General features: G+C 39.6%; 1 protein-coding gene across 3 annotated transcripts in view; it reads right to left on the bottom strand.

Moving 5' to 3' along the window:
- Positions 1-24,296, bottom strand: part of USP22 (ubiquitin specific peptidase 22) — a 104,854-nt gene that overhangs the window by 74,507 nt on the left and 6,051 nt on the right. For 2 of the 3 annotated variants that reach the window (XM_083585748.1, XM_083585749.1), the window contains exon 2: positions 2,266-2,398. In XM_083585748.1, coding sequence (XP_083441874.1) covers positions 2,266-2,398 — 133 coding nt within the window. Of the gene's footprint in view, positions 1-299; positions 373-2,265; positions 2,399-24,296 lie in introns of all 3 variants that reach the window. The other variant, XM_083585750.1, reaches the window with a different exon arrangement.

Genomic DNA, 24,296 nt, shown 5'->3' on the forward strand with positions numbered 1-24,296 from the left:
ACCCCAAATTCACCATCAGATCACATGTCTGTGGCCACAGCATGAAGCACAAAAATGATACATCCACTGTTTCATTCAGAATGTTTTTTCCCTTGTTTTCCTCCTCTAAAAACGATGTGCGTGTAATGGTCAGGTGCGTGTTATCGAGCGAAAAATACGGTAAGTGAACAGGTAATTCAAGCTTCGTGTTTTCAGTTAAGCCTTTTCAAGATGTATAGTAAGAGTAAGAAGTACTATATGTAATAATTATTTAAATAATAGGACATTTGCATAGACATTGATAAGATAATATGACATACTGTTTGCTGACTCCTACCAGGCTGAGCATCTGACAAGTCTGGGAAGGTGAGGCAGTAGATGGAAAGTTTTTAACTAACGAAGTAAATACATGACAATCAAAATTCATTTTTAAAAACACTCAAAAACACCTTCAAGGTGGTTGTCTATCCAAGTCACAAAAAGGAGGTTGTTTATCCAAGTCACAAAAACAGAGCTCATACATTAATGCAGGCCTAACTGGAAGTCCTGCTAGGTGAACTGAGAACATGTTTACTTCTTTATAAATAAAAGGGATTTAAGCATTTTAAAAATGAAGGTTTTCCAGGATAAACCACCAAAGACCATTTGATTTTAGGCAGGAAATTATAAAATTTAAAAGATATCAAGATCCAATGGAATTAAGTGTCTGGCATTTTCTGTTAAAATCAAGAGATCAGCTTTGTAACTGTAACACTCAGGTACACCAACATCTTTCATGATTACAAATGAGCTTTGCATCATAATAAAATGGAAAACATAAATACCACTCTCCTTTCCACTAACTAGAAAGCAGTTAGTTATTTTCTCTCTCTCTCTCTATATATATATATGTATGTGTGTGTGTTTGACTTATTTATTTTTAGCTAGTCTCAATTAATCAAGGCCATAATTATAGGGTAACTTCAGACTGTAAACTACCAGAAAAAATGAGTGGGTGGTGGTTGTTGTTGTTGTTGTTGTTGTTGTTGTTGTTGTTGTTGTTAAGCATTCCCTAAGCAACACCCTCTGGAAATGACCATCCAAGTAGGATTGGAACCACTGCAAAGTGGTGCCACCCACCCCTAGTTCAGACAGTCACTCCAGCAGAATACCGTGGTCAAGGGTATCGAAAGCTGCTGAGAGGTCAAGAAGAATTAACAGGGACACATTTCCTTGTCTCTCTCTAGGCAGGGGTCATCATACTGAGCGACCAAAGAAGTTTCTGTGCCAAAACTGGGCCTAAACCCCAGCTGAAACAGATCCAGAAAATCTGTTTCGTCCAAAAGTGCCTGGATCTGGTCTGCAACCACTCACTCCAGAACTTTGCTCAAGAAAGGGAGATTAGGAACTGGCTGGTAGTTGGTTAGGTTTTCCAAATCCAGGGAAGGTTTCTTAACGAGTGGTTTTACCACTGCCTCTTTTAAACAGGCAGGGATCACCCCCTCTTGAAAAGAGGCGTTGATCACCTCCCTGGTCCAGCCAGCTGTTCCGTCCATGCTGGTTTTTATCAGCCAAGAGTGGCAAGGATCTACAGCACAAGTGGTCGCCCTGACCGATCCAAGCACCTTATCCACATCCTCGAGCCTTATCAACTGAAACTCATCCAACACAACAGGACTAGACTGTGCTCTGGGCACCCCATGAGATTCACCTGCTGTAACAGCACAGTCAAGTTCTTGGTGGGATGCAAGCGATTTTATCCTCAAAATGCTTTGCAAACAAGTCACAGCGAGATACAGTTGGTTCTACCACCTCCTTTGGGCCAGCCTATAAAAGGCTCCATACAAACCAGAAAAGCTCTGCCGGACGACATGATGAAGATGCAGTAGAGACAGCAAAGTATGCCTTCTTTGCAGCCTTCACTGCCACTAGGTAGGCTCGATAAAGAGCACTTACCAGAGTTCAGTTACATTCATTCGGATCTTTCTTCCACTTGCATTCAATCTGTCTCCCAGCCCTAAGCTCTGGAGTATACCAGGGGGCCAAACAGGCTCCATGAAGTGGGAGCGGGTGCTCAGGGGCGATTGTGTCAATAGCCCAAGCCATTCAGGTGTTCCAGAGGTTGGCTAGGGCTTCGACAGAGGTGCCAGTCATATCAGCCAGAAAAATCTCTATATGAAATATCCTCTATAACCGGAAGAGTCAAGTTGTCTGGGTTCTGATCTAAATGTAGTATTTTCCACATTGTAAAAATCATGCATTAGTGAACAAGCAATGCTATTGCAGGAGTCTAAAAAGATTGCTTACCTAAGTTGTGTCGCTTTGCCTTTGCGTGCTCGTGGATGTGTTTCTTTGTAAAACAGCCAAAGAAAACACAATACAGGCAAGAATGAAGTCTGTTCAGATGGGCACCACACATATGACAGATGCACGACTTTGCCTGAAATACAAAGATGATATTCATTACAAATAGCAAATACTTTATTGTGTAAGTTCATCCACTCTCTGATTAGGTTTATAAGTACTAACATATGTGTGACATTTATTTCTACTTTCCAGTATTAAAATGAGCCAGACTGATAGCTAGAACTGAATTCTCCATCCAAAAATGATATGCAGATAGCTATTGTGCATGTTTTCCCACTAATGAAACACTTTTATAAACCCATACCTCTGTTGGTCCATCCCTATTTATTATGGCACAGATACAATCCAAAACAGTACCTATCAGAACAGCTAGAGATTATTAGAAAGTGGTGCAACATTCTGTTAACCTTCTGCTAGCCAATCAGATGTCTTTAGTCAATTAAGATTTGCAAACTGCTAAAATGGATAGCTAAGCAGATAAAACTCATCAGATTAATAACTTGCTTATTTGTTTATTTATGCAGCTAAAGTTGCTGGAGAAATACTCTCTGATGCACTGAACTCTTATTATAAAGATGTGAGAAAAGACAGGAAAGACTTTTTTTGATAATATACGGAGAGAGTTCCCACCACTGTGCAGTACCACAACACATTTTAGACTAGCAAAATGTCTCTTATATGTATGATGGGGACGAAGGATGTATTCACGTGCACAACAAAGATATATTACACACATAGTTTGCCAGCGAAGGCCTGGCCACCTGCTGCCAGGGATGTTGATTTGTTTTAACCCCCACTGCAACTCCATCCCCAAGTATCCTTTTTATTTTAGTCCATTCATGGATGATGACCATTCATTCCTACTGAGAAAAGAAAGGGGTACATACAGAAAAATCACTGCAGTGGAGGTTAGACATGCTTTCTGTTTCTTTTGATCCCAGCACTCGGTTCAGGATTAGTCTCCTCAGCTGTGTCACAGTCTGTTTACTTTGCCCCAGAGAAGTGTGAGAGTTCCAATCTGCATCTCTTTCCCCCGAGTTTTACTTTCCAGATACGTTAAAATATTGGGAATTGGGTTTTGTTTTGTTTGTACTTATTATTCTATGTCTACCAAAAGCCCTTTTGTCCCCATTCCATTTGCCAAGATTTGTACAGAAGTCAGAAGGTACCAATTTAAAATTGCATGCTGGTCTCGACACACAGACTTTAGGAAATGGTTAGGTATTAAATTCAGGTGGGAGGTTAACCATTTAAGCACTCCGTTAAAAAACCAAAACCATTTAACCATTGCAGCCAACCAAATTCTGTTCAATGCAGACTCATTTAAACTAATGGACCTAAGTTAGTAATGTCTGTTAATTCCAATGAGTATACCCAGAGAAGAACTTAGCTGGATAAAACACTTTAAGTCCAACTTTGACTTAAGCATCGCATCCAAGCTGAGAGGTGAAAACAGATCCACTTACAACAGCTCCCAGGGTGGGAGGCTGGGAGAAGAAAGGGAAGTGACTGGGTGAGCTGGGAGAGTTCACCCCTTTCTGTGTGAGACAAGGGTTAAGATCTACCTTTGAGAGAGCACTTTGCCTTTTCTTCCCTCCCCTTTCTTTTTCATTTAGATTAATTTGTTTTTTATTGTATTGTATTATGAAAAAGCGTCAATATTTTTTAAATGGAAAACCGATCCTCTTACAAACCCAAAACCGCCTATCTATTTTATGGATTATTTTTAAACATAGATACAATTCCAACACTTATTTACATAAAAGTTGCAAATTTCATAATGCATCAATACAGAGCTGTCATTCTTGGGTACAAATGGCTAAAATATGAGCAATCTCTCTGATGAAAGGCACTATGTCAACAACTCTTGACAATTTTGTTTCTAATTTGATTGTACAGAACACAATGAGGTAACAGAAAAGAACCTACTTTGTTACAGGCACTCAAGAATGACTAGCAGAAAGTGACATCATTTTGTTCCTGGCAGTCTTCAAAAGTAAAAAAAAACATGTGAGAAGTAAGGACAGGAAAAGGAACTCCCAAGGAGGGTGGGCTAAGTAGGTATAGGCAGGAAGAAGTTGGGCTTATTCTAAAGAAATGTTACTAACCTGACATTTCTCAATGAACAATAGACCATTTCCATATTGAGAATGCCCAAGAATTAGAATGCCCACTCACATTAGAATGTTTGGGAACATTCTATGACATCACAGCAGACTAGTCAATGGCAAGTAAGAAGCCAACGTATTAGTAGAGAGGCAATAGCCATTCTGACCTCACATATATAAAAAAGCAAATTCTCAAGCTTGCAGGCAAGAACTAAACAAATATTTTTGTTCAAATTTCTATACTGCCCTTCATCCGAGGATCACAGGGTGGTTTGCAAAATAAAAACACAAAAATATATACCATTGTAACAAACAAAAACAATACTCCCCCCCCACACACACATTTTAAAAGGCCATAGCTAGTTTAATTAGGCAAATGTTAGTTATGAGCCAATATGCACCAATGTGTCAGAAAGCAGCTTGAACACTGGGTTAGACAAACTGTCAGCTGCCTTGGATAACTATTTAACTGCCAAAATTATTCCGGGGAAAAGAGAGGGAAGGAATAACACCCAGCGAAGCAAGAACTCCTGTTCAAATGAATGCTAGCCCCACCGCCTAAATGCCAATACATGTGTTGACTTTGACCCTGACTGGTGTGAAGCCAGCATCCTTTCAAGAAGACCTAACACAGATGCAGAGATTGCATCCCCATGGAAGTAGTTCTTCAGTCAACCACTGACTGCAGCTAAGAGGCAAGTAGGCAGCATGTTCTCAGAAGCCCTTTCATGTGTGTTTTGTTACCAAACACCCGAAAGAGCGCTAACAAATCTGTTCCTATTCTAGTTAAAGAAAAAGTTCTTCTAATGATGCAATTCTTTTTCAAATCACGACTTTTTCAAAAGCTCAAGGAAGTTTGGGAAAAGATAGAACATGGCAACATCAAGGTGGCTTATGAATCATTAGCCGGGAGTGTTAAAAATATAGACGGCTGCTATTTATGACATTCAGCATTGCAACTCACAAAACTAAAGTTTAAAGAAATTATGCAAGCCTGTAACACAGCACTTGGGACTGAGATCTTAATTTTTCCAGCTGTTGACAAATAGCAATGTTGTTTACTGGTTTAACCATCTAGAGTAGGGGTGGGGGACCTTTTCCAAAGAGAGGGCCACATTCCCTCACGGGCAACTTTCCAAGGGCCACATGCCACGGATGGGCAGGCTCAGATGCAAAAGTGGGTGGGTGAGATACATAAGTGGGCATAGCAACAAATGTGATTCTTATCTTTGTACAACAGAGATCATTTCAGACTTGTGGAAGTGAGAGGTTTCTATACACACCAACCCACATCTCTTCACCCTCCATCCAGGCAAGGAAGCAGCAGCATCTTAGCCTGGCAAAAGCAGTGGAGGAAAGTGCAGAGCAGAAGGAGGTAGTGTAGCCTTGGAAGAGGGTGTAGCCTGGGGAAGTGTTTCAGGAGCTGAACAGAAGTTAGGAGGGCTGCATCTGGCCACTGGGCCTGAAGTTCCCCCACCATGATCTAAGAGGGTAGCGTATGATCAAAAACATTGTCTGGGAAATTTAAATACAGTGGTACCTCTGGATGCAAATGGGATCCGTTCCGGAGCCCCGTTCGCATCCTGAAGCGAACGCAATCCGTGTCTGCACGTGCTATGATTCGCCGCTTCTGCGCCTGATGTCATTCTGAGCGGAGCGTAACTTGAAAATGCTCAACCTGAAGCATATTTAACCCGAGGTATGACTGTATGCCAGCTAAATGCCCTGGTACAATATTGCAGCCAGTGCTTATCAGACCTCGCTTTAAGTGTCATGTGAATTTCCCTGGTTAACCAAAGCTCCTTCAAGGAGTGGGAAATACAATGTATTAATTGAAATGAGGATGGGAAAGTAAATAGTTAGTAGATAAAACACCTAATAAGAAAGTCATGAGGGCTTCTGATAGCCCTGTCATTATGCTTATTTTTTTCTGCTGGGATTTAGGTTGTATGTGATGCTACTACAGTATATAATCTCCACAAGTAGGACTCTTACATAAATATAAACACAAGAATATCAGGGAAATAATGGGGAGAAATAACAGAAAGACAATACTGGGCAATACACTTTGCCATACTCAGGTCTACCCAGATTCTGTAATTCTGTGAATGTATAGGAAAATTTACAGAATCTGAATGAAGAATTCACCAGCCTTCCTGAGAATACCACCAAATGGGAGGGCAAGGAACCAAGTTTATTTTTCATAGCTTTATATCATGAAAAGATCTCAGATTTCCAGCAATATGACTTCACTTTGATTGCTAATTTATACTAGAATTTGGTGTAGAAATTTTTATTGATTTTTTAGAGTACAGAATACAGGAAGTACCACTAATGTGAATTAAAGGGTTAGAAAATGCTGGGCTCTTAAATAATGAAAAATATTCACATAAAACCAAAGGGTATTATCCTACAGTGAACAGCTGGATATAAGATTCCAGTGTATCCTACTAGAAGAACTCAACACTTTCCTTGACAGGAACGAAGCTGACAAAGTCTTTGCTGCATGGAGAAGATAGTGAAAGTAGACTGATGGACGTATGAACTTATCTGAAGGTTTTCTACATTTGCCACGATTAGAAGCTCTCTTTCCCATTTCATGTTGAATTTCAGTTCTACAGCAATAAGCTATACTAAAAAAAAAAGTACCAAAATACAGAAGGCATATGAAGAAAATACATTTCATGTCTAGGTTCTCAATACTAAATGTAACCAAACTTCTAGCACAAAGGCACAGAATGGGGTAAAATAAAGAGAAACGGAAACTTATGTTTACCAAAGCTTTATTGGACTCTACATTTAATTTTTAATTCTGTTTTGTACTTTGCTTAGTTTTGTTCGTTATAATATATTTTTGTTTTAGTTTACTTTTTAGGAAATTACTGCCCATTATTGTTGTATGCTTACAGTTTTTAAATAATATTTCATTATAATTTTTCATAAATAAAGTTTCTTATATTGGTTTTCATCAACACAAATATAGCAAATTTACTTTAGAAGAGTAAATTTCAAAGGCTCAAATTTCCACAAGAAAAGTTCTCTAGTGTAGTGGCTCAATAAACCAATTCCTAATATAAACCAGTCTGATTATGGGGGGGAAAGATTTTTTGTAATGTTTTGTAATAAGTTTAATAATGATGTTCAACCTTATGCTATTTTTAACCAGCTGTAAAATTATGAGTGTTTCTTAAGACTTTTTGGTTTTATTTTATTTACTAATAATAACAATGAGAAAAATAATAAACCAACTCCTCTATGATGAAGAACCCTTGGCAATGTGTGAGCATATGTCTAAATAATGGCTGAATGGCTGCATCTCTGTACGACGAACCTTCTTTCTTTACAAGCTAGGAGAAGATGAGAAATTGCAAATCTCTCTCTTTTCAGGAATATATATATACAATCATACATACACACACACAGCCCTACTTATATTTCAGAATGCTGATTTCCCCGTTTTCTGCAATGCACCACTGCAGTAGCCAATTTCACATGAGAACAAGATGATTGCCAATACCGCAGTAGTGTGTTCTAAGATAGAGTATAAAAATCTATTACTTTACCTCATTCATTCCCCTGTGTCAGCAAATCGTGAAAATGTTTTTAAACATTCTATTAGGTAATGCATTGATCTAATCTTCAGGGACACGTGACTTGAGAAGTAATGCAGCAGGCAAGCTAAGCAGCCTAGCTAAGCAGCCCTGCCTACCTGACATTGTGCAGGGTGTCTTATTCAATGCTGCCCATGAAGCTAAGATGTTATTTGCAAGGTAGGAACACACAGTGAATGAAAATTTTATTCTTACCAGGGATTTGGGGAAGCGGGGGGGAGAGAGAGAAAGGAATGTATGTTTGGTGTAAACTGCCCTGATACTCTGATGAAAAACACTAGTTTCATTAACTATAAACCCCAAAATTTGGGACCCCCTCCAAACTGGTGCCAAAGTTTTGTAATTGTTTAGCAGTCTGAACCCCACATTTTCCAGTGTCCCACAAACTTGGGAATTGATAACTGTGACCCCTGGTTAGGGTATCACCCAAAAACCTGACATTGTCCGATTCACTCCAAACCAGTTCCAAAGTTTTGAGTTGTTTTCCAGTGAAAGCACCATGTGTTGCAGTGCCCCCCCCCCAGGAATTTGAATTTCCTACGGCGGCATTCACTCAGGGGGTTTCTCCCGTTAGTTTCAATGATTATAAAGCTAGCATTTCGGTTGCATTTTCTAATGTTCTTTTCTTGCCTTTTCAAGTTGAATCCAACATCTTATCACACATGATAACACATTTCAAGACATTATTTTAAGAGGAGATGATGGGAGTGTGCATGGGTGCCTAAAAAAACCAATAGTTTTGCAGGTAATTGGGCATCATTGGATTTGAAAAGACCAGAAAGGCCACAAAGAGAGTGGGTTACAGTTTTCGGGGTGCTGAAAAATGATTGCAAAACTTTGGTACCTGTTTGGAGTGAATCAGACAGTGTGGGAATCTGAGTGTTGTTAACTACAGTGGCATTAACTAGAACCCCCAGTTTGATGCATTACTGGGCTTTTTTGTGGGGTGCTGCAAAATGGGGGGTTCAAAATGCAAAATGATTGAAAAACTTTGGCACCAGTTTGGAGTGAACCAGGTTTTTCAGTGATACCTATGATCAGGTATCCCCAGCCTGCGGCCCTCCAGATGTTTTGGCCTATAACTTCCGTGATCCCTAGCTAACAGAACCAGTGGTCAGGGATGATGGGAATTGTAGTCCAAAACATATGGAGGGCCGAAGGTTAGGGTTGCCTGCCTATGACTCTCTGAGTATCAGTTGGGGGGGGGCGCTGAAAAACGATTGCAAAATTTTGCCAATGGTTTGGAGGGGGTCCCAAATTACGGGCTTTGCAGTTCATGAAGCTGAAAATACTCTTAAGCACAATCTTTTCAGAAAAAGAAACTTAATGGGAATGTAGATCAAAGCTTTAGCAACTCAATGGTTCTTATGTAGGCAACTGTAGACCTCAGTTCCCTTCTGTTTTGTTTTAAGCACTGTAAGCTGTCCACAGAAAATGTGAACTTAATTAGTCCACATCAAAGTCACTTCATTCCTGCTAGCAGCGAAGATAGCTGCAATATAGATCCTCTACAACATGATTTATTTATGCAACATGAGGGAAAGTCAGAAAAAGGGGGGAAATGTTAACTCCCTCAGAGTCAGTTTCTTTAAAAAAAAAAATGTCCTGTGCGATTTAGGTTAAACAAGTATAAGTCCACATCAGAATCACTGCAATTCTGCTAGCAGGAAAGATCACTGCAGTACAGATCCTCCACATGATTTATTTATGCAGCATATAGTTTAGACTGGTTTAGGAGTTAATTGTCTCCCAATTTTCCAGTCCTTAAAGTTGTCAAATTATGCACAATTCTTACCAGTGGTCCGGTTCTCACGTCATGCTAAATCAAAACATTTTGTGTACTCCTGGAGAGACTCTAGCCACTTTGCTCCTCCTCAGTCATTCTGCTGCTGTGCTGCACTGAGCTAAGCCCTAATTTAGCTTAGCACAGGGGTTTGGAATCTCTAGCCAATCTTGGCTCACCAAGGGACTAATTGGACCTACAATACCATTTCCCCCAAATCACACCCACCCGTCAATCAGTTGCTATCAGTTGATGAGCAGGGTCCAATTCTGCTACATGCTGCTTTGCCAGCATGTTCCCTGTGGGGAATGCCCTGGCAAAGCAGACTCCTCCAAAAAACAGGACTGAATCCTCCATTCATCAGCTGATCAGTTCATTAGAGAATGAGTGTTTCCAGGATGGACCTACAGTCATATAAGATACATGCTACTCATTGGTACCCTGGACAATGCAATACACTTGCAAGATGTGAAATCTATAAATGTATGAAGCAAAGGAGTTTTGGAGACTAAAAACACTATCAGCAGCTTCATTTAATGCATTTATTGTTAGAAGGCCTGCACTAAGTGGGATTCTCATGGAGTTTCCAAGAGAAAAATTAAAACACTGGCAAAAACTAGCCAAAACAACAAAAGGTTAAATATTTTACGTTTAGCATCACTTCATACCCTGCTGGTATTATCTCCACATTTTCCTATCTACTAGACAGTAATTACATAATGCCACCCCCAGAAATTAGTAAATTATAGTGTTTTCATTTATGGACACTTTGCATTAAATGCCAAAGCACTGCTTAGTTAACTGAAAACAAATATACAAACTCCCAAACTGCCTGCTGGGATTAATGGCTAAGAAAAATTCCTAGCAAATGTGTTTCTACAGCAATTAAGTTTTGACTTTTTAAAAAATACTACACATATGTACAAAAACACTTGCCCACATTCCTAATATACCGAACTATTTCAAAGATAGTACATTTAAAAAGCAACCACTACCATCACATGAACATTTAACACAATGCAGACCTTCTAAAATCTGTTCAGCATCCAAGACCACAAAAGCCAGCATCTAATTTCAAACATCATGCAGCCTACTTACAAAACACTGCTTTTCATTGGTGAACAGTAGGATTAATGCTACTCACACTAGGGAGATGCAGTTCAACACTACATTGCACTGATGGAAGCAAAAGCCAAGTCATCTTCAGAAATGAACATACAGCTTATTAGATGCAAAAGGGTAGGAGAGGAGAAGAGCAAGCAAGATAATGCAGAGGGCACACTTAACGTTTTCCACCATTTGAACAGTAGTTTAAGGACTCTTTTGAAGCAGTTTCAGGGAGCACGACTGTCAATTCTCTGTGTCAAAACAAGCCAAATTTTAGTCAAAGTGGCTGATGAAAGCAATAGCACTTTTTTTTTACATCAGAAAGTCGTGTGTCTGTGTGTCTCATTATGGAGTGCATCATGTTTTGACCCTATGCAAATGAGATAGTAAGATTCTTCAGGTTTCTTTTTCAGAATATATTTAAATCCAGCAGGACCTAGTGAATGGTCCAAGGTCATCTGATTTTGCAGAAGTGCTGAAGCTAAGCAGATGTTGACCTGATAAGTCTTCTTGGAGGCAGACCCTCACCCTTCTGCATCGGAAACATGTCACTACAGCAATCAGGCTGTAGTGATATCACCCAATATTTCCCCTGAAAGAATTGTGAATTTTGAGAAGGTGATCAAAGAAAGAGATGCCATGTCCAGAAACTTTAATTCATGCACTATTTTCTCCTAGAAGTGAAAGGGTCTGACTGCCTCAGCTGGAGATTCTCAATTGAAGCTAACTTATGAAGAGGCTTGGGCATCTCACTTTTGCTGTTTCTAATATTTTGCATATATGATTGGGCCCACTGATTCATATAGTATTATATCTCACCTCTTCTCTAAGGAGCTCAGGTCAGATTACCTAGGGGTTCTTTCATTTTATTCTCAAAGCCACCCTATGTAGCAGTTAAAACTCAGACATGACAACTGCCTTGAGCTTATCCAGTAAGCTTTGTGGGTTAGTAGATTCTGTATTCCAACTACTGTACACACAGTACACTTTCCCCCTAGGAATCAGCATCTGAAGGCCAGATTTGGCTACATTAATGCAATCACCCTAATCTGCCTGAGGCATGTGGAGGGGACGAAGACGAGGACCAGGCAAGGCAACTTTCCCCTCAAAGTGAGCTAAGTATATTCTTACAATCAGGAATAGGATAATCACTGTTCATAAGTGTGCCATGTCAGTATAGGCTTCCAATATTATTTCACTTGCTTCTTGGATTCAAGTTATCATCAGAATAAATTGTTTAACAGATCCCTAAAATAATATTCACTCACCTAGGAGTTAAAAGGGGAAACTGATTAAAAGCTACATCCTGAAGTTCCAAAACCTAAACTCTCACCTTCATCATGGCTACCTGACATAAGAAAGGCACCACTTACTAAATAAGCAGAATCTTTTCAAGGTGTTTGCTTTTAAAAAACAACCTTATCTTGGCAGCTGAAATAAAAACCTTAATGTTGACTCCTAACTGGAACCCAAGCCAGCCGACTTTTACAACTACTGTATCTCAACAGAAATCCTTGACAACCACATGCTTTTTATGGGCAATTCTGCAGTTAATGTTGGTTTGTTTGTTTTTTGCTATATTCCTTACTGGATTGTTATTTTAATTTCATAATAAAGTCTTTTTTAAAAACAAAAAACAAAAACAGTTGCTCAATAAATAAATCCTGGGATACATAAGAGTACAAATAGTAGGATACTATCATAAATTATTCTATACAATAGAATAAACTTTTAAAATAGGTTTAATTCTCCTCCACCCCTTTTCAAAACAGCATTCTGCAGAAAATAGCTACCTGCAGTCCTTCTGTAAAGGCACCTGCTATTTAGTCCACAAAGAAAGTGAAAAATCTGCATTGCTGTCTGACATTTTTCCTTGAAAAATGCTTTTTAGGAATGCACTGGGAAGGGTGGCATGTTTCTAGAAAATGAAGCTACTAGTCTTTAAAGGGAGGCAGGGGGATGGGACCCAACAAAGCAGCTGTCAGAGCCAGTTTTTGATCAACTAGGGTAGAACAAGGCCAAGTCATTGGGGGAATAAGATGAAGGAAGTCCATAGCCAGCAAGGAAGAATGACAGCAGAGTCTGAGCAGTGACTTTATGCGTGTAGTAGAGCAGCATGCCCTCATGCACCATCCCATCCTGCATACAAATTAACATGTGGCTCATTTTAGCAATCCATCCTCAAAAAAGGAAGGTGGGAAAGAACTGCATGTGCCCCAATACGTGTATGTGATTGTGGTGATGCAGGTCTCCCCTTCTACTATTCACTGGACATTCTCTCTCTCTCTCTCTCTCTCTCTCTCTCACACACACACACACACACACACATATATATATATATATATCCCTCAAAAAAAGGGGGGTCAGTCAAGATACTCACAGAGGAGCACTAACTCATTTAACATATGTGCCATATTTATTCTGGAAATACTATTGTTACTTTACCTCAATAGCTTGTTACCACAGATAAACCATTTTGCTGTGGCTGCAAGTCAACATTAAAGGAGCTCAGAAAGAGGCAGGAATACATTGTTACAACGGGCTATGTTCACTAAAAATCTAGTACAACTATCCCTCATATATTCTTTAGAATTAAATCTATTGTATTTGAGCAGGGGAATGTGATTTCTAATCTGGTCATGTCTGGGGTGCAGGAGAATATATTTGGATGCAGGAGCTCCAGGGCAAAGGAGGAAATTTCTATGCTAGAAGAAAAGAGGTGTGATAGAATACTTGTTTAAATGGTCAGACCACCTTTTGAGAAAGGGTATACAAAATACATTAATAATAATAATAATAATTTATTATTTATACCCCACCCATCTGTACCTTAAATGACAAGGTTTCAAGCGAAGAATAATCTTATTTTTGTGACTGCATTTTTTGTAACTGTAGTTTTAAATCATTTTTCATGACATATTTAAAATCTTGTAACCCGTCCTGGGACCTTAAGGAAAAGGGTAGTTAATAAAAGCACCAGCATGCTTAAGGTATCTAAACTGAAGCATTCTGGAGTCTAGAACTAGTATTTAGACCATCTAGGGAAGCCAATTCTAAAACAGTCAGGAAAGAAACCATCCCATCAGAGTACCAACAGAGGGATTGATTGCCTTTAAGTGAAAAGAGATTCCCTTTGCTTTAGGGAGCATAGCTGAAACAGTTAATCTTTGCCAAGTCTTAAGCAGGACCTATTCATGCCACCAGTTGTGGTTTTTTAAATCCATGCTTACACATAGACATACAGATTCACCTTTCTTTGTTAGGCAATAATGTTTATAACATCATGTTGTAGAAAGGACTACTAGACAGAAGAGTTCAATTTGGCACGCTTGTATAGCTGTGGAAGCACAAAGCGACAAGACCAGCAGCATGAACAGTTACAGAAGGACTCTGCCATGTGGCACAGAACCAACTCTGCTGGCTGGTCTACACCTCACTGCCCTGAACAAGGCAGGGGATTAAAGTGTTGGTTACTGCCAGAGCATGGCTGTGCACCAGGCTTTCCTTGCCTGGCAGACAGTCTACTTGGAGTCATTGCCAGCTTACAGAATGTCCAGCAGCCTTCAGGCTGTTCCTTTCTACAAGAGCAACACTGCTATGGCAAAGCAAATATCAGAAGTGGGTGCTTCAAAACTAGGATGTAAATGCATGCTAGCATAGTTTAAAAAGAAGACAAAAGAGGTTCCACTAGTATCATGAATAGTAATTATTTACATCCAGAATTGGGGGGAGAACTAAGCAAGACAATAAAGTACACTTACTATTTTCCCTGTTAAATCTGAAGAGCAACAACAAGGTCCAAATGCATTGTAGAAGCTAGAGAACCTAAACCATGCTTAAGAGGGACTATCCTTGTTCAAAAAGTTTCTCTGTAGCAATATGAGGAAAAAGTTGTCAAATGCATGATCAATGAACACTGAAGGTTCAACATCAAATCACCAAGTGTAGTTTCTGTAGCCTATGTCACTCCTCCAAACGACCCTTAGTCCCTCCTACCTCCTGCAATTTTCTTCCTTGACATCCATTATCTTAGCCCTTGGCAGGAATTATGAAGTATAACAAATGCAGTAATTTTCCAATTAGCAGATCTACACTAAGGGTTGTAGGCAAACTAATTTCTACTCAGAGTAGACCCACCGAAATTAGCGTACTTAAGTTGGTCACATCCATTAATTCCAATAGGTCTACTCAAATTCTAAGAAATGGTGAATACAGTTCTAAGCATGCAAGCAGCAAATATTTGTAACGAAGGAGCACCATGGCAGGAATGAACATGCAGGCACCTAGGATTTGAAATATTTTTTCAAGCCTGTCTAATATAATTTCACTTTCGGGATAAGACTGGAACAGACAAATTGGTATCAAGCAATGGTTTACAGGTTCCCCTAGATATCTGAGAGCAACAGACTTCACTGGGTCTCTCCACCCCACCCCTTTCCAGTTGCCCTGAAGCATAAAAATAACAAACACAAAAGAGGCATTCTTTCTCTCTCTCTTTCCAAACACACACACACACACACACACACACACACACACACAGTGTCTATATGTATATATATTTATTTATATATACATTCAGTGGTATCTCGGGTTAAGTATTTAATGCGTTCCGGAGGTCCATTCTTAACCTGAAACTGTCCTTAACCTGAAGCACCACTTTAGCTAATGGGGCCTCCCGCTGTTGTCGCGCCGTCGGAGCACGATTTCTGTTCTCATCCTGAAGCAAAGTTCTTAACCTGAGGTACTATTTCTGGGTTAGCGGAGTCTGTAACCTGAAGCGTATGTAACCTGAAGCGCCTGTAACCCAAGGTACCACTGTACTGCATCTGCTTCCAGAGTGCACATTTCTACTAAAAGAATATTTCTAAGTTTTGACATTCTCCCCTTCTATACAATACTGTATGCATAAAACACATCTATGCATGTTCTTTGTCATAGTCTTAATATTTTGCACACAAAAAAGAGCAAAAAAATCTAAGGTAAACGCTACAAAAGGCCCAAGAAGGAATTTATGAGTACTGCATGGGAAGCCAACAATTTAGCTTGCTAGTCATTTTCATAATGGTACTACAGTCCACAAACAATGAATCAGGTATTCTAGATGCAAGGTTCTGCTACAGTGACTGGACTAAACAGTGTAGCTCGCAACAAAGGAAGTAGTACTGTACTCTGAAAATGAAAAGAATTCACAATATTCCTGATATACAGGCTAGATACATGCATCTTTTTTGATACCACATCAATAAAGAGATTGGGAAGATTCAGAGGAGCAAAGAGGTTGATTAAAGAGTCTATAGAATGCTGGACAAATGATATAAGTAGATGAAACCAAGTAGGTTTGGCACACAAAAGAAGCAGTTTGAGATGGCAAGGGGAGATGTGAAATCCGATCTTCAATTATTTAAAAGGCTGCCATGAAGATCAATGTTTGCTGGTACTATCAGTGGCCCCAGAGTGTGTACAGAAAAGTAGATTTAATATAAATTATTAGTAACTGCTTTCAGAACTGGGCAATGTAACAGGTTGCCTAGCAATCTCATCCACTGAAGATATTTTAAGTAGCAACTAGGTAAACAATGGGGATGAAACAGAAATGTTGCAATGCCAAGGATTGAATTAGGGAGACCTCGAGTTTCCTCAAAGTCGTAAGGATAGTCTTTAATTCTCAACTTTTTATACTAGAAACTACAGAGTATCTGGGACGCGGGTGGCACTGTGGGTTAAACCACAGAGCCTAGGACTTGCCAGTCAGAAGGTCGGCGGTTCGAATCCCCGCAATGGGGTGAGCTCCCATTGCTTGGTCCCTGCTCCTGCCAACCTAGCAGTTCGAAAGCACATCAAAGTGCTAGTAGATAAATAGGTAACACTCCGGCGGGAAGGTAAACAGCGTTTCCGTGCGCTGGTCTGGTTCGCCAGAAGCAGCTTAGTCATGCTGGCCACATGACCCGGAAGCTGTACGCTGGCTCCCTTGGCCAATAAAGCGAGATGAGTGCCGCAACCCCAGAGTCGGCCACGACTGGACCTAATGGTCAGGGGTCCCTTTACCTTACATAGTATCTGGCTACTTTATTCCGGCCTGAAAGAGTACCAACTACTCTGGAGACTGATACCTTTGATATGCCACATCTCAAAATCTTCACATATTACTGTAACTTCTGGGAAATGTTTCTGAAAACTGAACTGACATCACTGATGATTCTCAAGATTCCTAGACAGAGGAATGTTAATTTCAAACACCATTAAACCACAGGCAAGGCAACCAGAGAACAGATGAGAGAAACTTACCTAAATAGAATGTTGGTTAATGTTGATTAATAAAGTTCACAAGTTCACATTTATCAACAAAATATTCTATGTGAACTCAAAGCAAAGCTTGATTATGGACTAATGTCTGTTCTTTAATGGGAGTGAATATTTAATTATTTGTACAGGACATAGCTAAGGGGAACTGCCCTGCGAGTGGTAGTTACACATAACTCAAGTCACCTTTCAAATTGCCAGAAGCAAATCAATTCATCAGAATTACAGCACATTTACTTGTACAAGGAAACAGATAAAAATATGCCTAGACTGAGGCATGAATGTGCTATTTGAATTAATGAATCATATGGCTTTAATTTTTTTTAGGTGTAGATCTGACTGCCCCAGGACCAATGCAGATGTGTTATTCCATATACATCTTCCAATTCTCTCATCTCCTTTTACCACTTTACAATTGCTGCAGATGTATACATTGAAGTGATTGTATCTCAGTAATATCACTGACCAACGGGGGTGAAATACAGATCACTAATCCCGACACTTACTAATTGCTATGCTTATCCTATGAATCAGTTGTTTATATTCAGAACCCCCATGTCAAGGAATGCAGCTCCACCTAAGCTTGTGATCACTGCAACTATTCTCTCAGGCATGAAACTTAAAAAAGAAGTGCACTGCCATAAATGTATTTCCTTTTGCTTCTTCATAGTGGAGATGGGGATCTGAACAGGTTCAGCAACTAGCCATTTTCTGATCCGTTGTCTTACTTTGTCCAGCTTCTGAGATACTTCACACTAGCCAGCAACCCCCTGCCAAAGGTGGTGATCAGGTGTACACTATCCTGAGCTCCTTGGAGGTCTTTATAACTAAAACTTTATAACTAAAAGTTAAAACTACTTCAGGCATGCCCAATGGTTCATGCACACATAGCAGGATTTTCTCATTTCTTTGAACCGTGAAACATTATGCTACATGTACAGCCAACTTCTGTGTTAACAGGAACCACTCTTACTTTCCAGATTGCAACCCAGTAACCAAGAGATATATGTTGCCATACAACCTGACTTCTTTTCCCCACCCCTTGATGCATGCCAGTAAAGACAGTGATACACAACAGCTATAACGGAGCACATGGCTATCAGCCGTGACAAAGCCTCATGCATGCTAAAGAGGGATGCAAACTGCTTTTGAAGCTGCTTCGGATTCACTATATAGTGCTACCTCTGGTTATGTACTTAATTCGTTCCGGAGGTCCGTTCTTAATCTGAAACAGTTCTTAACCTGAAGCACCACTTTAGCTAATGAGGCCTCCTGCTGCTGCCGCGCTGTGGCAGCACAATTTCTGTTCTCATCCTGAATCAAAGTTCTTAACCTGGGGTACTATTTCTGGGTTAGCGGAGTCTGTAACCTGAAGCGTCTGTAACCCAAGGTACCACTGTATAGCATAGGAGCTGACTAGATATTTCTTATCATTTATTCTTCTCAGTAACGATTGATTTTGCCTCTCTCCTCTCTAGACCCCTTCCACTAGGGTCTCCTTCCTTCCAATGGTACCTAAGTAGTGCATGTTGTACAGACACACTTGCACTCTACAACCACCATGACTGCTGGACAATCAGTTCTCTCATTATAGTCATGACTCATGACCCTGGACAAAATCTCATCAATAAATTTTAGTATGAAAATACTTACATGTCTGGCAGTCATATAATTGGTACATTTGCATATACAAGTCATTGAACAAGGAAGCTATCATTTATATACTGACATTTTAAAGCATATTTTTAAATAGGAAATGAAGCAGACAATCAAGGCTCAAAGCAGAAGGGTGTCTTCTAAAGTAATTTGTACTGCCTATGTTAGTGTACAAACATAGCTTATTTTTGTTTCTTGTGACATTCATTCTATTAATTATTTTATTTTAAAGTGAGACACCCTGGAAGGAAACCAGTCTCCAGGAAATGTGCATAGCCATAGCATCACAATGATTCTAGACTTTAATGTGGTTAATTATGGAACACATTTTAGCATTTTAAGTGTTCCTCTCCAGGCCTCTCATAACAATTGACAGACAATTTCTCATACCTCTGGAGTGTTCTCCTTTGTTGCTTAAAAGAGGAATAAGTGGCAGCTAGCAGGACTGTACCCCATTGTCACAAATGAAAGGATCTAACAGAAACATTAGTGGAACAGGAAAGAAGCAGTCCCTGTTTGTTCCTACTCTTTTTCTCTTTCCAAAATGAAATATATATTGTTTAGCCCTACAGCAAGTCACACACAACTACTAACAAGACAAAAAGTACATTTCAAGCCACATCTATGTGGAGCTAAACTTTCCACTTTAGCCATCAAAATTCTAATTTCTCTTTAATTGTTCAAATAACAGTATCAAATATAAAGAAAAGCCTCAAGTAACTGCTGGAGAACTTCAACGAGAACTATTCCTATGAGACTAAATTCAAGAAAATTCTTTTCCTTTTAAAAGAGTATAAAAATGCAATCCAAGTATATTCCCCTATTTAATAAAATAAAACCAAGGAATTAAATGATGTACCTATCACTCATATCTATTTACTTATATAATTTTTCCTTCTACTAATTCATTTTGGGTGGCCTTGCTCTTCCAAGCAAAAGGAGATTAAAAGAAAGGCAAATTAATCCTAAATTAATTTAGAGAGTGCTCCTAAATTTAAAAAAGGGACGGGTTGTACTTCTACAAAGCTCACTACTGGAGAGAGTAACAGCTGAATATATCATGGATCTGAATTTATTATGACTAGATGTTTATAAGTTAAACATTAAGGGTAGTAGCTTAGCTCTACTCAGAACAGATTCATTGAAATTAATGGACCCAAGTTAGCCATATCCATTAATTTCAAGGGGCCTACTCTGAGTGAGAATAGCATTAGATTTCACCCTAAATTTAAGTAGACAACAAAGAATAAGAGTGGGTGATACATAATCCTCAAGATAGGTAATGTGCAGTGAGACTACCAATACAGTTGTACCTTGTACACAAACTCGGAAGTGAGTCAAACGGACTTCCGAAAGATTCCGTTTGACTTCTGAGGTACCACTGTATATAGGTTCTATCCTAACATTTGAAAAGATTATAAGACTAGGGATCCAGAAACAAACCATAGTATAGCCTAAATCATGGGTAGGCAAACTAAGGCCTGGGGGCCAGATCCGGCCAATCACCTTCTAAATCCAGCCCATGGACGGTCCGGGAATCAGTGTGTTTTTACATGAGTAGAATGTGTGCTTTTATTTAAAATGCATCTCTGGGTTATTTGTGGGGCATAGGACAGTGGACCGGCCCCTGCTGAAAAAGTTTGCTGACCCCTGGCCTACATGATTTATGAAGCCACATTTTTCCCCAGGAGCCAACTATTGCTATGTTTAAAAACAAAGGTTTGTTCCAAGTTGCAAGGTATAATTCCATACAGAACACAAATGAAACTCAAGAATTATCTATTGATATCCAATAACATTTCTAGCATTTCCTGAAAAAAGTTGCTTGGACAGGCCCAATCTACAGCTGGTATAGAAAACAAGTCAATTTACTCCTTCAAATATTTGACTTGTAAAGTAACATAGCATCAGTTTCTTTCATACAATTCTGTTCACTATTAAGTTTGTTAATGATGTTGAAACAATGCAACTAAATTTTAAGCTACTATTATCAAGAACTGGACAAACAAAGTGATGCAAATAGAACTGAATAATGCAAATACAGTGGTACCTCGGGTTACAAACTTAATTCGTTCCGGAGGTCCATTCTTAACCCGAAACCATTCTTAACCTGAGGCTCACGTTTGTTAATGGGGCTCCCGCTGCCGCCGGCGCGCGATTTCTATTCTCATCCTGGTGCAAACTTCTCAACCAGAGGTACTACTTCCGGGTTAGCAGTTTGTAACCCGAGGTACCCCTGTACAGTTGAATGGCAACAATATTCAAGAATCAAATAGTTCTTCTTGGCTTTCATTCAGAAGTCATGGGTTAGCCTAAACACGGAGTTGCCAAAGTAGTACATATGTACACCATGGACCCTTGAGGACTTCCCCTAGTGCCCATTAGGCCTCTAATTCTCTCTCCATTATTTTTACCTCCATAATGAGGTACAAAGGGTGGTTACTTCCCCATCTCCATCCCTGAAAAGCACATGGAGATGAAGGTGCAGAAGAATGATTCTCTTTCTCACTTCTTCAGTTCATTTCAAGGCTCAGATCAGTACCTGAGTAAATGAGAAAAAGTGAAAGAAGGAAGTATGAATGAAGGGAGAAAAATGAAGCAAGAAGGCCAAAGGTGGAGTACAGTAGAAGTCAAGAGAGAGAAGTGCCAAAGAACAGAGAAAGATGGTGTGTGAGAGAGTATGCATCAAATCTAATAAAACTGATCCTATTGAAAATGCATAATTTTCCACAAGTTCCCACCCCACCCCCCCATATCCAATCACAGATCACGTCTATCTCCATTGAAAATCATGGATATTATGCTTTCCAGCACTACCATGGTGCAAAAACATAGATTAGAGACACAGATCCTTATGAATCCTCACAATTTTTACAAGGGCTCTTTTTAATACCATCACCAAACATGTCACCTCTGTGTGCACAGGTGGGATCTGTAATTTGTTGGAGCTTCTATTGTCAGCCTATGTAAAATTCATGAAAATCCATCCTGATCTTCTGTGTTTTTATTTTTGACTATGCAGTGCAAATATGCAAGTTTTAATTTGATGGTAGTGTTTGGAGATTCTGTTTAAAACCTTGCAAATTCAAGAGGAAAGAGGAAAATTCTACTGGAACTAGTTTTTTACCCATACTCATGGAAAAGCAAAGAGTGTGTATGCATTCTCTTTTTCTCTGTTGGGAAGGGGCGCGAGAAATAACCAGACTGAGGAGTATCCAGGGCACTCTTAAAATCCAAGTGGGCCCATGGGTCCAAAAAGGTTTTCAATCTGTGGACAATCAAAAATGTTGTTTAAAATGAAAGCTAACCACGGAGAGACAGAACATTTGAGGTAGAAGTTAAGAGCTTTTAAAATACAATACCTGTTCCTGAATAAAACTTTCACTAAGGAGAAAGGAGCACTTATTTATGCCTTTACTATCAGACAAGAGTATGTTGCAACTAAAAAAAGGTAGATTGCTACCTCCATACAGGTACAGTGGTACCTCGGGTTACAAACACCTTGGGTTACAAATTCCGCTAACCCGTAAGTAGTAACCTCGGGTTACAAACACCTTGGGTTACAAATTCCGCTAACCCGTAAGTAGTAACTCGGGTTACAAACTTTGCCCCAGGATGAGAACAGAAATCGCGCACCAGCGGCATGGTGGAGGCAGGAGGCCCCATTAGCTAAAGTGGTACCTCAGGTTAAGAACGGACCTCCGGAATGAATTACGGTAAGTCTGTAACCCGAGGTACCACTGTATTTGACAGTTGTCAGGCGCTCAGATGCTCCATCAAATAATAGGTAAACAATCAACTGGCATTTTAACCTTATTTTTCATTAGCTACAGAAATACAAGAAACCAAAACATCCTGCAGTGCTGAAAGTACAAAGCACACAGTAAGCCTCCCCAGGAATTATTTCTTTACACTATCAAGGAAGGTGTCACATCTGTCATAAGCAGATTACCAAAACTCACCACCCATTCCAGAATGAAAACAGACATGTCCTGCAAGTTATAGGCAGATTTGACAAATTAACTCAACTTGCTCATTTCCAGTCAGTTCTATTTACATCACTCTTCTGATAACAAAGCGATTCAGAAACAAGTCTTCAGAATCCTTAAGATATGAAGATGTACCAACAGCAACGTAAGCCTCAGAAATCTGCACTGGTAGAAAATAAATTCCCAATGCGATATTTGAGAATTCAAAATATATTAGCCATTTCTTATTAAACTTTGGTGCCAATTCATTCCCTTCCAGTAAACTCGCAAACCATCAGATACCTACCATTTGGCCAAATATTTCCCTCACCCGCCCCCAAAATTACATTCCTACTGCACTTACCACAAAACTGAACCTGTTAGTTTCCTGTTCTTGACTTCAGCTAGTCAGATTTTTAGCCTTATTGTGAACTGTAAAGCCTCGCCAAATTCAATAATAAAACAAGAATTATATACAGGCAACTCCCCTTTTATGCAGGGCTTGTGTTCCAAGGCACCGCGCACATCCATGGGACATATATAAGCCCATCCCACCCCCTTCTGGTGTGAAAAATGGCACACACGTCAGCAGTCGCACAAGTGCCAAACGCGTGCAAATGTGGAGTTGCCTGTATATGTATGTTTCTCTCTCTCTCTCTCTCTCTCTCTGTGTGTGTGTGTGTGTGTGTGTGTGTGTGTGAGAGAGAGAGAGAGAGAGAGAGAGAGAGAGAGAGAGAGAGATCTAACAAGAAAGCATGTATAATACAGCTGCCTCACACATTTCAAGATGGAAGCACACGAGAGGAAGTGGGCCCACCTCTTGCACTCCAGTGAGGAAAAGGAACCGAAGTCCTAAAAAGCACAGAATACCATCACACCCACACCACCAACCAGCTAAGCATGACTATACAGCCACTGTGAAAATCACTTGTCAAGTAAAGAGAAAGAAAGGCAACATGGAAATAGCTGGAAGCTAGACAAGAAGGTGGAGCACTGTGAGAGAAGAAGCAAGTATATGCATGTGTATCATGTACAGAATGAAGAAGTAGCAATGGTGGCAAAGGAGTGTTCTTGGACAGGTTTAGGTAAAAGAACACAGCCATTGTTACAATAGCTTCTGCAGAATCAAATTCTGTTGAAAGTAGCAAGGCTTGTTTCCATTTTAAATGAACGCTTTAGAATCATTCAGAATTGTGGTCTGCACTCAACCAGTTTTTGTCATTTTTAAGTAATTACAAAATAAACCATGTACACAACAGTACACATACCAATTGGTTTCATTTAAAACCATTTCAGGTTTGGCATAATTTAATATAAACTTTGTTTTACTGTTGTAAAGTCAAAATCATAGTCTACATATACAAAGCTGCTGATATTCATGTCATTTTGTAGTGCAGTTTAGCTATGCACATTTCCCTATACAGTGGTGCCTCGCAAG

The sequence above is a fragment of the Podarcis filfolensis genome, assembly GCF_964270895.1.
Source record: "Podarcis filfolensis genome assembly, chromosome: 14".
In the NCBI taxonomy this organism is placed as follows: domain Eukaryota; kingdom Metazoa; phylum Chordata; class Lepidosauria; order Squamata; family Lacertidae; genus Podarcis; species Podarcis filfolensis.